The 16,835-nt window shown below is 43.0% G+C and overlaps 1 protein-coding gene across 1 annotated transcript; it reads right to left on the reverse strand.

Moving 5' to 3' along the window:
• Positions 1-984: 984 nt before the first annotated feature.
• On the reverse strand, positions 985-15,869 carry hira (histone cell cycle regulator a). The gene is made up of 25 exons (XM_028034136.1): positions 15,582-15,869; positions 13,583-13,645; positions 12,799-12,909; positions 12,123-12,213; positions 11,954-12,048; positions 11,789-11,884; positions 11,181-11,341; positions 10,241-10,408; positions 10,047-10,160; positions 9,900-9,970; positions 9,011-9,116; positions 8,066-8,290; positions 7,909-7,994; positions 6,755-6,955; positions 6,539-6,682; positions 6,251-6,467; positions 5,627-5,737; positions 4,904-5,052; positions 4,671-4,832; positions 4,461-4,519; positions 3,313-3,418; positions 3,125-3,247; positions 2,891-3,054; positions 2,264-2,352; positions 985-2,038 (listed from the first exon to the last, which is right to left on the reverse strand). The coding sequence occupies exons 1-25, from the start codon at positions 15,616-15,618 to the stop codon at positions 1,922-1,924; spliced, it is 3,066 nt and encodes a 1,021-aa protein (XP_027889937.1). The 5' UTR covers positions 15,619-15,869; the 3' UTR covers positions 985-1,921.
• Positions 15,870-16,835: the final 966 nt, after the last annotated feature.

A 16,835-nucleotide genomic window follows, 5' to 3' on the forward strand; every position in this document is an offset into this window, starting at 1 on the left:
TGTTGCTGTTGGCTGTAGGAAGTAAAGATCTCCTGTAGCAGTCTGTATCACAGTGGTCCTGAAGAAGCCTCTGACTGAAGAGGATGCTCAGGGTTGTCCATTTGTTTGATTTTAAGACGAATCCTTCACAAATCACACATTTCTTTTTATAGGAGGTCATTTTCTTTTGTCACATTTAAACCAGAATCTTTTGGGTTTCTGTCGTCATCCGTTCATCTTTATAAACTCTGATTCAGTTAAAGCCAGAAGTATTCACACCCGGCTGGGTTATGATAGTTTTAAGTTTTCATTTTCTCCAGTTTGAATTAGTTTTTACTAGTCATTAGTTAAATATCGTTTAGTTTTAATGTAGTTTTTATTAGTTACAGTTTGGTTTTTCATACTTTGGTTAATTTTTAGGTGCAAAAGTCAAAAAGGTCAAATTTGCAGATGGCTGACATAAACTGCTTGTGTGTGGAGGAAAACAAAAAAATCTTTCACTTCAGTTTGAAAGGCTAATAAACAAATTTTTTAGCACAAAAACAAAGGATATTATATAAACACATACATATAGTTCCAGTTAGTTAAAGGTTTTCCTCATTAATTACTGTTTTCATTTATTTCAGTTAAAAATGTTTGATCAGTTTTTGTTATTTTTAGTTAACCATAATAACCTTTATTCACACCTTCAGCACATTGATTTAAATGTTCATTCAGGTTTGGTTCTGAAAGATGAACAATAGAAAAAGGAGTTTCAGTTGGAACATTTTTTTGCAGTCACCCAAATTTTTTACTTTTCTTGAATAATCCTCATTAGCATCAAATCCTTCTATCTACAGGTCACCTCAGGTGTTTAGATGGTTGGAAAGCCTCTGTGCCATCGCCCTAATCTTCAGCTCCCTCCTCAGATTCAGGCCAGGACTCCGGCGGGGTCTGGGGTATGAATATTTATGAGCTGAACTGGTTCTCTACTGCAGGAGAAATAAAACTCCAAAAACCATGAAATTAACAAACTCATCAGTTCCACTTTTAATCTCCATTTTTGCTCCAAAACAAAATTTCTGCAAGTTTTGTTTCATATAAAATGAAAAAACAAAACAAAACAAAATTACAAAAACTTTTACAAACATTCGAAAACACAAAAGAAGCAGGAGAGAGAAATTCTGTACAGACGGACCGGTGGGCCCACACGGAGGGGGAACGTTTTCACTGCGACACACTGAGGCTGCTGCTGCTGCCACCTGCTGGCAGAAAGTCAAACTGCAGAATTAAACATTTCCGTTTGATCGGATGATTTCCCACATCGGCAGCCGCCCCGCTTCCTTTACGATGAACATTATGACCTTTAAAACATTTCAACTTCCTGATTTTAATCAATTCCAGCAGGAAATGAATGTTTTCTAAAAACACGATGTCCAGACGGTTCCGGTTCTGATTTGGTTCTAGAAACCTTCATTAAGTGCTTCCTGTGAACCCAAAGACTGGACAGCAGGAGAACTCACTGAGCTGCACCGCCCAGGGTTCTGCCTCGGTTCTGAGGAGCCGGATCCGACCATTCGCTCACCGTTTCCATGGAAACAACTCATGAAATTCATGATTGAAAATCCCGGATCGGGTCGGAGGGAAAGAAAACACAGGTAAAAAAAAAAAGACAAAAAAAGAGGCGAAATCAAAGGGAAAAGTGGAGAAAGAAGCAAAATGGTGGGTTCTGAAGAGGTTCTGAAGAGGTCCGGTGGATTCTGAAGAGGTCCGGTGGGTTCTGGAGAGGTTCTGAAGAGGCCCAGAGTCCAAACAGAGGCAGACATGTTTGAAGAAACTCCCAGAAAACCCCTCGGTACTGACTCCCAGCGGCTCCAGGCCAAACCGGGCTGAGCGGGACCAAACCTGAGCGGGTCCGGTCTGCATGTGTGTTAGTGTGTGTGTATCCGGGTCGGGCCGGGTGTTATTTGGGGCGGAGCAGCTCCAGCTGGTCCTGGTACTCTGTGAAAAGTCTCTGAAAGCGCAGATTCTCTCCGATGACGGGCAGAACCTCCTGCAGCAGCTCGCGTTTGTGCAGACCCTAAAAACAGCGACACAGGAAGAGACACGAACACAGAACAAGTAGATAAGGTCAGGAAAAAGTTTTGAAAAAGAGAAAAACAAAGATTTCTCTTAAAGAAATGCGGACGCAGCCCGTCGCTGATGCTGGATAAATTCATCCAGTCGCCAAACCTTATTGGCAGCAGCAGCGATTTATTCAGCCAGACTTCTAACCAAACAGAAACTGAAAATAAAGTTCTGTTACCAAAGTTGTTGGTTGCCAGGATGAAGCAGCAGATTTGTGGACCGGACCCAGAAGTTCTTTACAGAGTTCCCGGAGCCGGTACTCAGAACCTGGACGGAGGAGAAGGAATAATAATCTGTCAGATTAATAATCTGTACTAAATTCATAACGTCTCTCTGCTTCCCGACTCCAGCTGCAGTTTTCACTCTGATCATTTCCTGTCAACCGTCAGGTCAGCAGAGAGGAGCTTCAGATCTTCCCTTCACAACATGTAGAGGTCAAAGGTCAGGAAAAGGGCAGCAAACACCTCCACCTGTTGAGGCTTTTCTCAACCTGCTGCCAGCGTATTTACACCGATTCAACATCTTCTTCCTGTTTTCATAAATATACATTTACTACAAACTTAATTTTATTTCCTTTTTATATATTTAAAATCTCATCATTTCCAGGAGTAAACAATAAAAGTAACAAAGGTGAGAATAATGGATCGATGCACGATCAAACCAACGGATTCTGGTTGATCAGAGTAAAGAAAATGAACATGGCGGCCCGTGTTGGTTGAACAAATCACTGAGAAAGAGTAAGTGTTGGTTCTGTTTGCTCAGCCTCGGGTCAGAGCGAACAGAACCCGGTAGTGGCGCTCGGTACCTTCGTTGACCAGGAAGCGGGCGTAGATGAGCAGCCAGTAGCGGTACTCCTGCGCCGACTGCAGCGTCAGCGCAGACGCCAGCTGGTTCTCCAGGAAGGCCAGCGTCATGCTCTGCTGCAGGTGATGCGGCGTGGAGGACAGGCGGGACGCCAGCCGCCCGGCGCTGCGGGGGGGACAGGAAGCGTTAGCTGGCACGCCGCGGCAGGAGGCGGAGCTTAGACAGGAAGACCTACTTCAAGTTGCGTCCCTGAACGACGGCCAGCGGCCCCGACGACGCGGCGGCGTCCTGCGACGGGAGGCAGCTCCTAAAGTCGGCGCACTGGACCAGAGAGTCTCCTTTGTCCGCAATCAGCGTCCTGCAGGAGACACAGCGTCATTAACCGGAGATTTACCGGGTCAGCCGGTCCGGTCCGGGTCTCACCATGTCTCCAGAGACACGCTGAAGCAGAAGGACTTCCCGTTGGACAGTCCGATGATCGGGACGCCCTGCTGGGTCAGCAGGGACAGGGACACCGTCGTCTCAGCGCCTGTGGACACAAACAGGAAGACGTTCAGTCAGAAGAGAGACGTCCTGATGGACGTTTCATCGGGACAATCAGAACTACACATCCACTTCATTCAGTCACTGAACTTTTGGTTGGTGAAGATTTAAACTTTCCACCAATGAACTCGTTGGGTTTCCATAGTTCAGAGTGATGTCATCACGCCCAGGGCGACCATCTTGTTTGACACGTTTTCAGCTTCTATTTATTTGGACATTGAATTCAGGTCAACTCTGTGAAGCAAAGTTACTGCCAGGATAAGGTTGAGTTATTTCTAATTACCAAAGTAAAGTTGTAATATTAATAGAATAAAGTTGCAGGGTTTCCCTCGGTGTATTATAGGCCTGGCGGCCCGCCATGCTTTACACGCCTCACCGCCAGGCTAAACCTTTCTTGTTTATGTTTTCAGGAAAAAATAATAAATAAAAAAACACTATTTTTTATTTTTGAGCCAGACTGAAACCAGCTATCACACTTGCCTCGTAGTCAAACTTCATGCTGGGTTTATATTATTTTATTATAATTTTTAGTATTATTTTTCTGGTTACGAAGCATCAAACCGTATCAAATGTTTTGTCCACTTAGTCAGTCAGAGTTAAGATCTGAGAAACTGGACCAACCAAAACAGTTTCTGTGTCCCCTTGTTGAAAACAGACAGAAATGTTAGAGCCACTAAAGCCACATTAGCAGAATTAAATTAAATCTCAGTGCAGCGGATTTAACTCATCCTGCAGGGCCGGTCCCAGGCTGCATGAGGCCTGGAGCAGAATCTGACCCAGGGGCCCCTTTAGCTGCTAAAAACATTAGCACAGCTAACAGCTTCTGTGTCAGATTTAATCTGGAAGAGAGGGAGTAGATTAACTGGCCAACCCAACAAGTTATAACTGCAGTTTACTAATTTGTATTTGTGAACAAACGGCTCAAACTCAAAGATTAAACTCACAACATCAGATTGTTGCTATGGTAACAAATCAAAGTGAATATTGTTCTTTGAACTTTTACAAAGTATAATAACATTTAGACTCACCAGAGAAAATGGTCTGCAGAGATTCATTCTTCACCAGAGCCTTCTGCCTCTGCGCGTCCCTGCGCACACACACACACACACACACACACACACACACACACACACACACACTCCTTCAGTTTATCCAACATCAACCATCCACTTCCTGCTCTTCATGAGGAAAGCAGCTAATCAAACGTCAGTAGAAGTGTCTCAGTGTGCGGCGCTGACCAGACAGACAGCGTGGCTCCGGCGGTCAGCACCATGACGAAGTGGGCGGAGCAATGCAGGGCGGAGACGGGCGTGGCCAGCTGGATGGCGGGGAGGAGGCGTCGCCCGGAGCAGGAAAACACCGACAGCATCCTGTCGTCACAGGCGACGGCGAGGACGTCGCTGGAGGAGAGGAGGAAAAATTCAGCGGGTCTTCTTGGTTCTCTCAGCTGAGAGCCAACAGCGCCCCCTACCTGCTCCCCGCGGCGGCCAACACAGAGCTGGGCAGCAGCGTGTTCCAGTCCCGCCCGTCCCTGGAGCAACGTAGCTGGCTGAGCTTCGAACCGGCAACCACCGACACATCGTTCTCCACCTCCAGGAACACAGACGGATCCATGCTTACCTGAACACACACACACACACACACACACACACACCTTTAAACCGCCTGCTAGAGAACGGCTTTTAACAAAGATGGAGGTTAAATTAAACTACAGAGGTTTTACTAAAGCTGCTGATGAAAGGAGAAATGAGGAAATAGTGTTTTTATAGTTTTTTTCTGCTGACGTCTGACTTTACTAAATTCTAACATATTTACTTAAACATATCTTTATCTAAAACAAATATCTTTAGAATAAAACAAAGAAAGGAGATTAAATTTGAAGTATCAGATTATCCTCATTTATGTATCAAAGCCGAAAACTTTTATCACATATTAAACCTAAAAGAGGTTTAAAAAATTAAATACAAAAAAAAAACTTTGATGCTTTTATAGACCAAAAAGTGTTGCAGTTTTTAATAAACTGAATTAAAAAATACCTTCTTTATTTAACCTGTTGATCACCAATCAGAGCCAAATAAAACTAAATCTCTGATTACTACCTAAATATTTGTGCTTCGTTAATATTTTCATCTAATCAGAAATTTTTCTCTGGGATTTAAAAAATGTTGAGTCAAAGGAAACTACAAGCAGCTACCTGCAGGCTGAAGGTTTTCTGCGGACTCGGCGTTGGCAGCCGCAGAACGGCAGCCGCAGCTGGAGGAGCTGCCGCTCTGCTCGGCTCCCGCTCCAGAGGAAGAGGAGTTATCTGGAGGTCAAAGGTCAAACAGAGAGGTCAGGTTACAACGACGACTCCTCTGGTTTAAAGCTGCAGTATGTAACTTTCACAAAAATTGATTTTTACGTATTTGTTGAAGCTGCCACCAGTTTAATAAGAGAAAATAAAAATAAGGAGCTCCTCTGGGTTCTCTCAGTGCTAAATAAAAACAACCAATCAGAGCCAGGAGGCGGGCCTTAGTGTTGCTAATCCCTCCGTTTCCCTCTGCTACGCTACCGTTAGCATAGCTTGTCCTGACTGCTAAGCTAGTTAGCATAACCACAGATAAATGGTTTTCCTGTAACGGTAAGTTGTTTCTCCACCATCAGAATATTTAGCAGCACATACATGAGGTTGATTAACAGCATTAAGACCCTCCTCCTGGCTCTGATTTGTTGTTTTTGGTGACAGTTTTAACAAATATGTAAAAAACATTTTTTATAGACCCTAAGAGAGGTTTAAAAGGTCAGGTCCTGCAGCTTTAGCGTCAGCTTGACTCGTTACCTGGGTGAAGGGCTGAGGGATGGAGGCGGCCATCTTGTCCTTCCTGGGCCGTCCCTTCTTCCTCTTCTCCACCACCTCTCCTCCGTCCAGCAGCAGCTCGGGTTTCCTCTTGGCGAACGCCAGGTTCTTGTTGATGGCGGCCATCTTGTCTTCGCTGTCGCTGCTGGTTTCCTCTTTGGCTTTGGCGTCCTTCAGGGCGGAGACGCCGTCCTTCGGCCTGTTGGACGGACAGAACGGGTGAGACGGGTTTCGGACGCGTTTTCAGGATCCGTTCCCGGGGTCGCTCACCTCTCCAGAGGGGCGAGTCCGGCCGTGGACGAGATGGCCGACGGGATCCCCGGCGTGGCCTTTGACCTCTCTGTGAAGCGGGAGTCCAGGGCCTTCATCGGCTCGATCTTGGAGGCCGAGGTGAGCAGCAGGCCGGACTTCAGCCTGAAACCAGAGAAGAAGAAGAGTGAGTGCTGGAGGCTGGAACCGGACCAGAACCCCAGCGGCCAGACGGACCCGTCTTTGTCGTCCTCCAGGACTTTTGCGACGCCGGCGGCAGGAGGCGAGATGAGCAGCCCGTCCTGGTTGGGCCGGGCGCCCAGAGACGACGGCTGACCCGGGCTGGAGTCGGAGTTGAGCTGCGGAGCGATCTGATTGGACAAGGAGGAACCGGAGGGCAGGATGGGGGCGCTGTTGAAGAGAGCCGGGGAGAAATCCCTAAAGAGGAACCAGGACAGACTCAGTCTGATAAACCAAATAGATTTTTATGCTTTAATCCACATATAACCTCCGTTTAACGGAACTAAAAACGACTCTTAATGTTTAAATCAACATGTAATTCAGTGGGTTTGTGTGGATGAAGACTTTTCTTAGACCAACTACAACCAAGAAACTATTTAACCAGGAACAACAGGAACTGGGGACATGGTCATAAATCTGTTCCTGCTGTCTGGAGTTTCAAATATGAATAATTCTCAAAAATAGACAAAAACCCCAAAACTTTCTTTAATCGGCTGTAAATAATTAATAAAGCAGCTGGTCAAAACTTCCCGGTCAGTGAGTGAACCAGGAGGCAGCAGGTCCAGTTTATCAGCAACATGGCAGTTCAAAGTGCTTTTCATCATAAAAACATCACATAGGCAACAATTATGAAAAATGATTCACAGCTGAATGGTTGCCATGGAAATGAAAGATTTCTGGAAACATGCATGAAAGAATCAAGCAGGATGCACCAAATTATCGACGCTGATCTGCTTAATCCTGGGAGATCGGTGATCGGCTGACAGGAAGCCGATCTCATCTACTTCCTAAAAAAAGAGCAAATATCTTCTTCTGCTCTGCAGTGACGGCGGTTTGACTGACACACCACCCAGGTCATGTCTGCAGTTATCAATAGTCTCTCCACTGTTGCTGATTCAGCGACTTTCTTGCCATATTTAGCGAAGATTCAAACCAAAAACACTGGTGTCAGCCTAAATCAGTCAGCATGTCAGGCTTTTTAAAATTGGTGATAGGCCACAAACTGCAGTCGGTGCAGATCTAGATCAAAGCAGCAGGTGTGTTTTTAATGAGGGGAAACATCAGAACATAATGTGAAGCTCAGGAAGTTGATTTTAAGTGACGCTGCCCCATTAAAAACGGCTCACATCCCAATCTGCCGGTTTCCTCACCCCGTGTCCAGCTGAGCGATGCACAGCGGCGTGATCCGTCTCCTCCCGTCTGCCGTCCTCGTCTCGACCTGCTTCTTCAGGAGGTTCTGCAACACGGAGAACCATCAGAACCAGAACCTCCCAGCTGGTGCGGTCCGTTTATCCCGACTGGGCTCACCTTCCGGATGTCCTCCAGAGACTCGCCGTTCATCACGCTGTTGACCTTGGGGGCGGCGGCTTCGGGCCCGGCGGCAGCGGCGGCACCGGCGTTGTTCTGGGCCGAGTTCTGGCGCTCCTGCTGGTACTTGAGCATCTCTGGGTTCTCGATGATGGTGGTGGAGAGCTGGACCTCGGTGCTGGTGATGGCCAGGCTCTTCCCGTAGATGTTCTGGTGGATGGTGTTCTGACCGGCAGAGACAGACAGACGGACTGATTCAGAAAAACTAAAAGATTGAAACTCATGTTGGATGTTGGAATGTTTTGATCTGATCAAATGTTTTTGACTGGATCCAAATCAGCTGTTTGGACGTTTTTCTTTAAAATTATTTGTGTTTATGTGGCAGAAACTCAGCAGTTTTACTGGTTTCTGTGGAGCCGCTGGTGCTTTTCACACCGGATCCACCAGGGATCCACTGGGAATATTAAACAGTTTGCATTTATCTTTACAGGCTGAAGAGCCTCCTCCTCTGTGAGCCACAGTCACCAGCAGAAAGCCTCTTCCTGTCTGAGCGTTTAACTCTGAGACCTTCTGCGGTTTTTAGACACGGATTCAGTTTTACTTCCACAAATGAAAACCATTTCTCCCAGTAGAGGTTTGGTTACTGAACAGATGTTTCTCTGAATCCACTGCAAATATTCCCTCTTTGAATAAAATTAACTAAATATAAAGATCAAAATCAAAATAATATTAAAACAAACTGAAAATGAGATTCAAAGAGGGAATAAAATTAATATCATGTGAGGAAAAAACAGGAAGTAATTTCAAAAGTTTCAATTATACAAAAAATTACTGTTGTGTTTTTAATCTCAATCAAATGTTAAATTAATCAGAAATGATTAATCTGAACACTTTATCTGATGTTTTGTAACAGGAGCCAGAGCAGATGGCTGCAGCGTGTTTCACCTTCTCCTCCTCACTCAGAGGGTCTCCCAGCTCGTCCAGGGAAAAGTCCAGGTAGGCCACGGTGCCGTCCATGGAGCACACCAGCATCCCCAGACCGGTCAGGGTCCTAAAGGTCAACAGAAACACCTCAGAGTTCACTTCAGACCCGCGTCACAGACGTTCAGAACCTTTAACTCCGCAAAACTTTTTTCAAGGTAAGTTTTCAAACTTTAGAGAAAAAACTAAACAAATAAACTAAAAAGAAAGTAATTCACTATTACATGGCATCATTTATTACTGTTAATAAAGTCATGTGACTGTTTTACATTCTGCAGCAGGGACAAGCTAAACTAAAATAAAGTAACATGGGAAAAATGTTTAACATGTAATAATCTGCCAACTACTTTTTGATCAATATTAAGGAATTATTGACATAAAACAAACTCCTACATCTTCTTAAAAGTTACTTTTAAGTTAGTTTTGTCTTGTTTGAAGACATTTGGGAACTAGACTAAATGTTTGGTAAGATTTTGTGTTTTTGCAGTGCAGGAATAATAAATACTCATTACATCCAAACAAATCATGTTACAGTAAATGTTACTAAAAATGTTCTTGTTTTCTGGCATTTAGCAAACAGAAATACTTTTGATCATGATTGACGTAAAAGAAAACTTTAGTCTGATTTAATTTCAGATGGCAAAATAAAAATAAAAATCTGTCTTTTTGTCAGCTGTATGAAAACATCTGGTTTCAACTGTAAATAATATTTTTCAAATTTAGGCTTTTAATCAAACGTTAGATTGCTCTTTACTACAAAATTGTGCATTTTGAACAGTAAGCACTTTCCAAACCTTGAAAACCCCTCAATGAAATTCAAGAACTTTCAAGGATGATTTTGTCAAATTCTCACCAGGAAATATCCATAATCGATTTATCAAACAGGTCATGGATGACCACCAGAGGGCGCTTCAGTGAGGTGAGCTGAGGAGAGAAGGGATGCGTTAGGAAACGGGCTGGTTCTGGTTCTGGTTGGTGTGAGCGGCTGAGCGGGACCGACCCAGACGGAGAGCGAGCGGTCTTTGCTCCCCACGGCGCAGCAGCAGTACGGACAGCTGGGCTTCGGAGAGCTGCCGTTCTTCTGCTTCTTCTTGAAGATCTTTGGGTTGAATTTCTGCAAAACCAACAGAACCGCGTCGGTGGGCGGGTCGGACGGTAAAACCCGGGCTGGACGCGTCGCCGGAGCCTCCTTACCACCACGGTGACGGCTTTACGGTGGCCCACAAAGTCCATGTTGGTCTTCCAGCCGTCGCGCTCCACGATCTGGGCGGTGGGGCCCGAGTTGTTCATGGCGTGGGCCGACACCAGGTACTGGCCGTCCGGGGACCAGGACAGGCGCAGGACGTGGGTCGTCCCGCCGCACTGCAACACGAGTTTACAAAACACTTCAGTCAAAACAAAAGAGAATCATTTTTATAATAAATCAATAGAAATATGTATCACGATAGACACAACAAGCAATATGATTGATAAAATATTCAATAACTAGAATATTCACTGAACTGCAGTGTTGGTGGAATCAACTAACGCACTCATTCATCGGTTGCCTAGCAACTGAGGCCTTTTTGCTCAACTTATCAATACATCATAGGGCTGATCTGTTTATTATTGATTAATTGGATGGCAGAAGGTCATAATTTAAATTGGGTGAAGTTAAAAATGCCACTTGGTGTTTTAGTAGAGCAGGTTTAAGATAAAAGGATTTTTCTTTTTACCTTAAATACAAAATGTTTGTATTTTCTGTACAGTTTAGGTTTAATCACAGCTCTGACTGTGTTGTTCTTTTAGCAAATGGCTTTTTTGTCTTTTTATCCAGACGACTAATTGATTACTAAATTAGTCGACGATTATTTTAATACTCGATTAATCATTTCAGCTCCAAAATAAATCATATTTATGTTTTGTGAACAAACTTTGGCACATATGGTCACCATGTTGTTGTAAACTACAGAGTTCATAGAGCCGAGTCAACCGATTCACTTCAGCCTCATTTAAAGTTCCAGACAAAACATTAAAAACTTTTTGACTTGTAGTCCTGAAGACCCGGTAGTTTAATCCTGGTGGTTAGCGTTAGCTCAGCGCTGTGGATGTTGGGTAGTTTTAGAGAGCAGCAGCTGCAGCCTGAGCGCCGCACCTCGTTGAAGGGTTTGGTGATGTTCGCCTCCATCTGCCAGTCCACCGTCCTCCACACCTTCAGGCTGTGGTCGTCAGCCTGCGAGGCGATGTACTTCCCCACCGGGTCCCAGGTCAAACCTTTCACCAGGCCCGTGTGGCCGCGCAGGCAGGTCACCATCTCTGAGGAAACAGTGAACAGTTCGATTATATCACTGCACAAACCAAAGGCAGATTCCATCCAACATCTTTTCTGGGGAAATAAACATTTCAGTCGTGGTTCTGTGTGAAGTTCTGACTGTTGTGTCATTATTATCCATTTGAAAATTTACAAATAAAAACAGACTGACAGGGTTTTTTCATCTTTCAAAAATCAGTCAAAAATTATGGAAAACAAAAAGTCCAGTGCGACCTTTGGGTCGGAAACTGTGACCTTTTACAGACTAAGCTGCCTTGGAACTGGAAACCAGTTCATCTGCTGAATTTTACCAACTAGAACAATCAGAGGGATTGGAGTCAGATTCGTTCACAGAAGCGAGGAGTTGTTCTGCGATTCACTTGGATTCCTCCTGATTTATCGGTTCTTCCTGCAGTCAGGGTTCCAGTTTTCAGATTTGAGTTTTCTCCCACCTGGGAACTTGCGAGCATTCCAGATGACGATGGTGTTGTCGACGCTGCAGGACGCCAGCCACACGTCGTGAGGCGACCAAGCCACATCCATCACATCTGCAAACACAGCAGAACACTGAGCACCAGAAGCAGACGGATCCAACATGGCGGCCGGCGGCGGCGTACCTCCGGTGTGGTTCCTCAGGATGGTCACACACCTCCACTGCTCCACGTTGGCCAGCTTGCTGCTGGAGCCGAACACCGTGCTCGGGCCGATCAGCCTGCGGAGACAAACATGGAGTCTCAGACAGAACGGACCGTTTCTGAGAAACACGGCGGCGGTTTGTGGACCTACGCCGCTCTCTTCCACACCATCACCAGCTTGTCGTCTCCTCCTGAAGCCAGGCACAGCCCGTTGTTGGACCAGCGCACGCAGTTCACACAGGCTGCAGAGGAAACACACACACACACATTCACTCCAGGTTTAAAATTTTCTAACAGAAAAAAAAGTCACCAGATTTGTCACTAATCATCAAAGGGTCTGAAATGTTGCTGAATATAGCAACAAAGTCGCTAAGCTAGCATCAATGCGTTCCCTCTGCTGTTCCACTCTTGGCCACGCCCCTCAGTGGCTCCTGGCAAAAGTTACACTTTAAATGGCAAACTGACAATTTTGTTAATATTTATACATCCATTTAATTTGATGCCTGAAACCTGAATTCAAACTGGATCAGTGAACTAATCAACATCTTGACCAAAACCTTCAGGCTCCAGGGTTTTATCAGAGCAACTGATTGGTGATAAACACAGAGATGATGCAGAAATTCTGTGGATCATTTCCATTCAGACCGGAAACGATTTGCAGCATATTACAGTTCTGATTTTTACATAAACTCTGTTTTATGTGGCTATTTTTATGCTTCGGACCCACTTTTCACTGAAGGACCTTACAACCGTTAAAGTTCGGTCTAAAGAAATATAAAAATGCATCTCAGTCACAACACAAACAGAGCTGATACTTGATTGTTTACCCAAGTGATTGTCCATCTGACAGAGCATTTTGGGAATATTCTCATTCTTCTCGTCTTCCTCCCTGAGGACAGGCGCCATGTTCCAGATCATCACCTTCCCAGAATCCTCCCCTGCAAAACAAACATTTAAAATCAGTGATTTCCATCAGGAGAGTTTCCATTTTCACTCTGGAAAACATCATTAAACAATATTTACTTTGCAATTTTCATTTGAGTTGATTAAAAATCAGAGACAAAAAGAATCATCTTGTATTTCTTTCATTTCCTGTTAGATTCAAAGCTACCATCTCTATCAATGAACCTGCAGCACATTTATGATCCAATTATAGAAAATCATTGTTTATTTAATTAACTATTTTATTTGATAGGGACAGACTCAGAGTACATAAACAAACTGAATAAAAGAACAGTCCCAATCCAACTCGTCCCTCGATCGACTTTTCTACACAGTACGTCTAAAAACTACTGGCAAGTAAAATAGGAATAATAATAATGTAAAATAATAAAACATGATATTAAGAATGTATCCAAACTCATAAATGTAGAACAAAGAAATTAAAAACATGCCAATAAAAAGAAACATTATGCCTGGAGTGCTCTGTTTGACCGTTTGGTTTGTTTTTTGAACAAATTTAAGCCGGTTATATTCTTTAAATTTAATTATAATAAATTTATAGACTTTCACATTTAATTGTTGAAATAAAAAACAGACAGATGAGTTTATGATGACTGTAATTATTAGAAATAACATTTCCACAGAATGGAGCGCAGGACGACGTCTCACCTTGTCCACCTGTTGCAAATTTCGTCCCATCTGGATGAATATCGACTGAAAAAATGGGTTTGCCTGAAAAACACAAACGCTAACATGTCAACATTTGACTCAAATCATCTTTAATCCACAGTTAAAACTTGTTGTTGAAGCACAAACACAGGCAGCATCAGAAGAACATCCCAGCATTTTGTCTTAATGGAAATTTCCCAGATATTGTGTGATTTTAAACAGGTTTGTCGGCGAACGGGGACGAGCTGAAACCGGTTCCTCCTCTGCTCTCCAAGCTGCTCACGCCCGCTCTGCAATCTAGGACTTTCTTAGAAAGAAATCTGCTCCTGGTGAACCTTCTGGGTCGACTCCACCTCTGTCTCATAGATCTATATCTCTGTGTTAATGCACATTTACTCAGCTGTAACCTGAACAACCCTGTTAGTGTTTAGTTTTCCTCTAATAATGCTAATAGAAATGGATAAAAATGGAGTAGAAATGAGTGGTTTTATCCATTCATGAGTCAGTTTAGGTGCTGGTAATTTTCCAGGATGTTTAATCAAGCTGGAGCTGCAGGACAGTAATGAGCCCAGGAATGTGCAGCGTTAAAAGCATTTAAATGACAGAACAGGTGGAACAGAGGTGCAAAGTAAATACAGGTTAGATGTGGAAACACGATGTTCCTGCAGCTTTTCTAGTCTGTCACATTATTCTGTCTGCAATTATCCTGCATAAATTTGAAAGTTTTACATTTCCATCAGTATTTTCAGGTGTTTTCAAACCAAAACGGACGTTTGAGTTCATGTCCAGCTGCTGAACATCTGGACCAGCATACAGGATGACGATGGAGTCAGATTCAACCCTAAACACCTCGGCGTTTCTGACGACACGCTAGCAGAAATACTACATTTTTATGCTGCATACATGAAGCAAACCCCAAAGTTTTACTTTGTTCTTGGCAGAGAAATCAGAGAAAAGTGTTCGATCTAAAAAAAGAATAACTTAAACTAAAGTTATGAAACATCAAGAGCTTGAATGGTTATGAGATTCTCATGGCTTGATAACTGGCAGTAAAAAACCTGCAGAATCAAAGTTCAAAGTAGACACACTGCAGGATGAGATTCAATTCGTGAAAATTATTTTGAATAGCAAAAAAACAAAACAAACAGTGAAGCAACGAATAAATTTGGCTGTATTTAAAACCCTGTAATGTTGGGAAGAGACATAGCTTGACTTAATTTCAAACTACTGCGTGACCACAATCATAACAACCTTAAATATACTAACGAGAGATGCAATGTTTCAATTTATAATTCATACTTAGTTTAATATCGATTGACAGCAAAAACACAACTGAACATGAATTCAGACATTAAGAGGGAAAAACTGTGGCACAACAGTTCAACTGTTTGGAGCGTCAACAGTTATGTGGAAAAATAACCTCAAGTTTCTGCAGCTTATAATCTGATGTAAATATCAGTTATGAGCTGCAGAGACTGAATATGTGACCTGCGATATTGTAGCTGTTAACAGCCCTGCTCAGGTGTTCAGTTTAACCCGATACCTGCAGCCGCAGCTCCGCGTTCAGGCCGTTTCCTTCAGCGGTTAACTTTCCAAAGTAACAGCAGCTGGAAGCTTCCTCCAGCTCAGCCTGGAAACTGTCAGCAGTTTGAGAAAATGTCACTCGAAGCGGGAAAGATATTTATCAAAATGTCCAGTTTGACATATTAGCTGTGGACGTAGATAATTTTTTGGGTGGTTTGGCGTCGGGGCATCCGAGCTAGTCTGGGGGCTAACCAGCTAGCTGTGTTAGCTAATTTAAATCTATTCAACAGAGAGAATATGTGTCCTAAAATAAAAATTATGGGATGTTTTCATCCCATATTCTGGAATATTTGAGAACAGGAAAGTGAGTTAATAAAAAACAAGTGAGGACCACCATCATACCTCCTCAACTAGTTCCCCCCTCCGACAACAAAAGCACAACTTGGTCCAACAGATTCCTGCACAAGCAGCTTACCGTTGTGGCTCACCCAGCTCGGCTTCAGCAGCTTCATCTTCACCGGGACTTTTTGATTTCTCTGTTATCGGTATAAAAAAAATGGGGAAAAGCTCCCCGATCGGCGAGTTCAGGCGGTGAACTAACGCCAACCGCCCTCCCTTTGTTTCAAACTCCGTCCGTCACTTCGCTGTTTCTGCGGTTGAACTCCATCTCTGTCCGCGGCGCGGCAAGCAGCATCCCCGGCTATCAGAGCCGAGCAGCGGGCAGGCTGACAGCCAGCAGCGCGCCGGAACATAAACCGGGTGACACCAGCAGGCGCTTCGGGACCATTTCCGTTACATTTAACCGCGCACAGGAAGGAGCTCGTGCACCTAAAATACTTCTCAATTAAAATTAAAACAAAATTTAAAAGTAATAATCGTAATCATGCTTTTATTAGCTATATTTTTATGATGTTTCTTATTCTTTTTTATTTAAAAAGTAAGACGAAGCGGTCATCGTGATGAAGGTGACTTTTATTTTGAAATATTAAAAACAGAGCAAGTGCGCAAACGCGGAAATTCGAACTACTTTGGGTAAAATGAAGCTTTTAGTACAAATCTATTGTTAAACATTGGAATAGATATTCTCATAATTTTGCAATCATATAACGGATATATAAATATTAAAATATACACATGGATTAAACACAATTTCTGTTTATTGTACGTTATTTGTTATACAATAAAATGAAAATAAATATTTTTTTATTTAGCTTTAATGTATTTGATTGTAGGAGGTATTTTTTATGTCATAAATATATAAATATAAGAGGTACAAAATATTATCCAAATACTTAATTACTTTTTAAGATAATTGTTAAGGGTCCCACAGAAGCAATGCAAAGAATTTAAAATTATGTTATCTATTTTTGCCATTATGTTTGATTTTATTAAATACTTGTCCTACTTTAAAATCAACATGTGATTATTATTAATTTTAATTTTATAATGTCCAGGTTAATGGTACAAAATCAAAGTAAAAATATAAATTTTAAGTGTTTGCTCATCAAAGTGAAGATTTGACCTCCTCTGTTTGTTTCTTTGGAAAACTTTTAAATAATTTGTCAGAATCTGGATCTAATTGGAACTTTTCTGATTGGATTGATGGGAAAACTACTGTTGTGAGTAAACCTAGTTGATCCGGTGTAACTGCATCTGAATGAGACTTTTTGTTTTGAAAAGTTGAACTCAATTCTTCTGTATTGCAATTTATTACTAATTGCATGTGTTT

The sequence above is a fragment of the Xiphophorus couchianus genome, chromosome 12 (genome assembly GCF_001444195.1).
Source record: "Xiphophorus couchianus chromosome 12, X_couchianus-1.0, whole genome shotgun sequence".
NCBI lineage: Eukaryota > Metazoa > Chordata > Actinopteri > Cyprinodontiformes > Poeciliidae > Xiphophorus > Xiphophorus couchianus.

What these genes read in the sequence shown, in the direction of transcription:
- hira (XM_028034136.1), bottom strand. Translation starts at nt 15,618, where the DNA reads ATGAAGCTGCTGAAGCCGAGCTGGGTGAGCCACAACG. An exon ending in ATGGTGTGGAAGAGAGCGGC is followed by an intron (nt 12,049 to 12,122) that starts GTAGGTCCACAA and finishes TTGTCTCCGCAG; the next exon opens with GCTGATCGGCCCGAGCACGG. An exon ending in AGCGTGTCTCTGGAGACATG is followed by an intron (nt 3,248 to 3,312) that starts GTGAGACCCGGA and finishes TGTCTCCTGCAG; the next exon opens with GACGCTGATTGCGGACAAAG.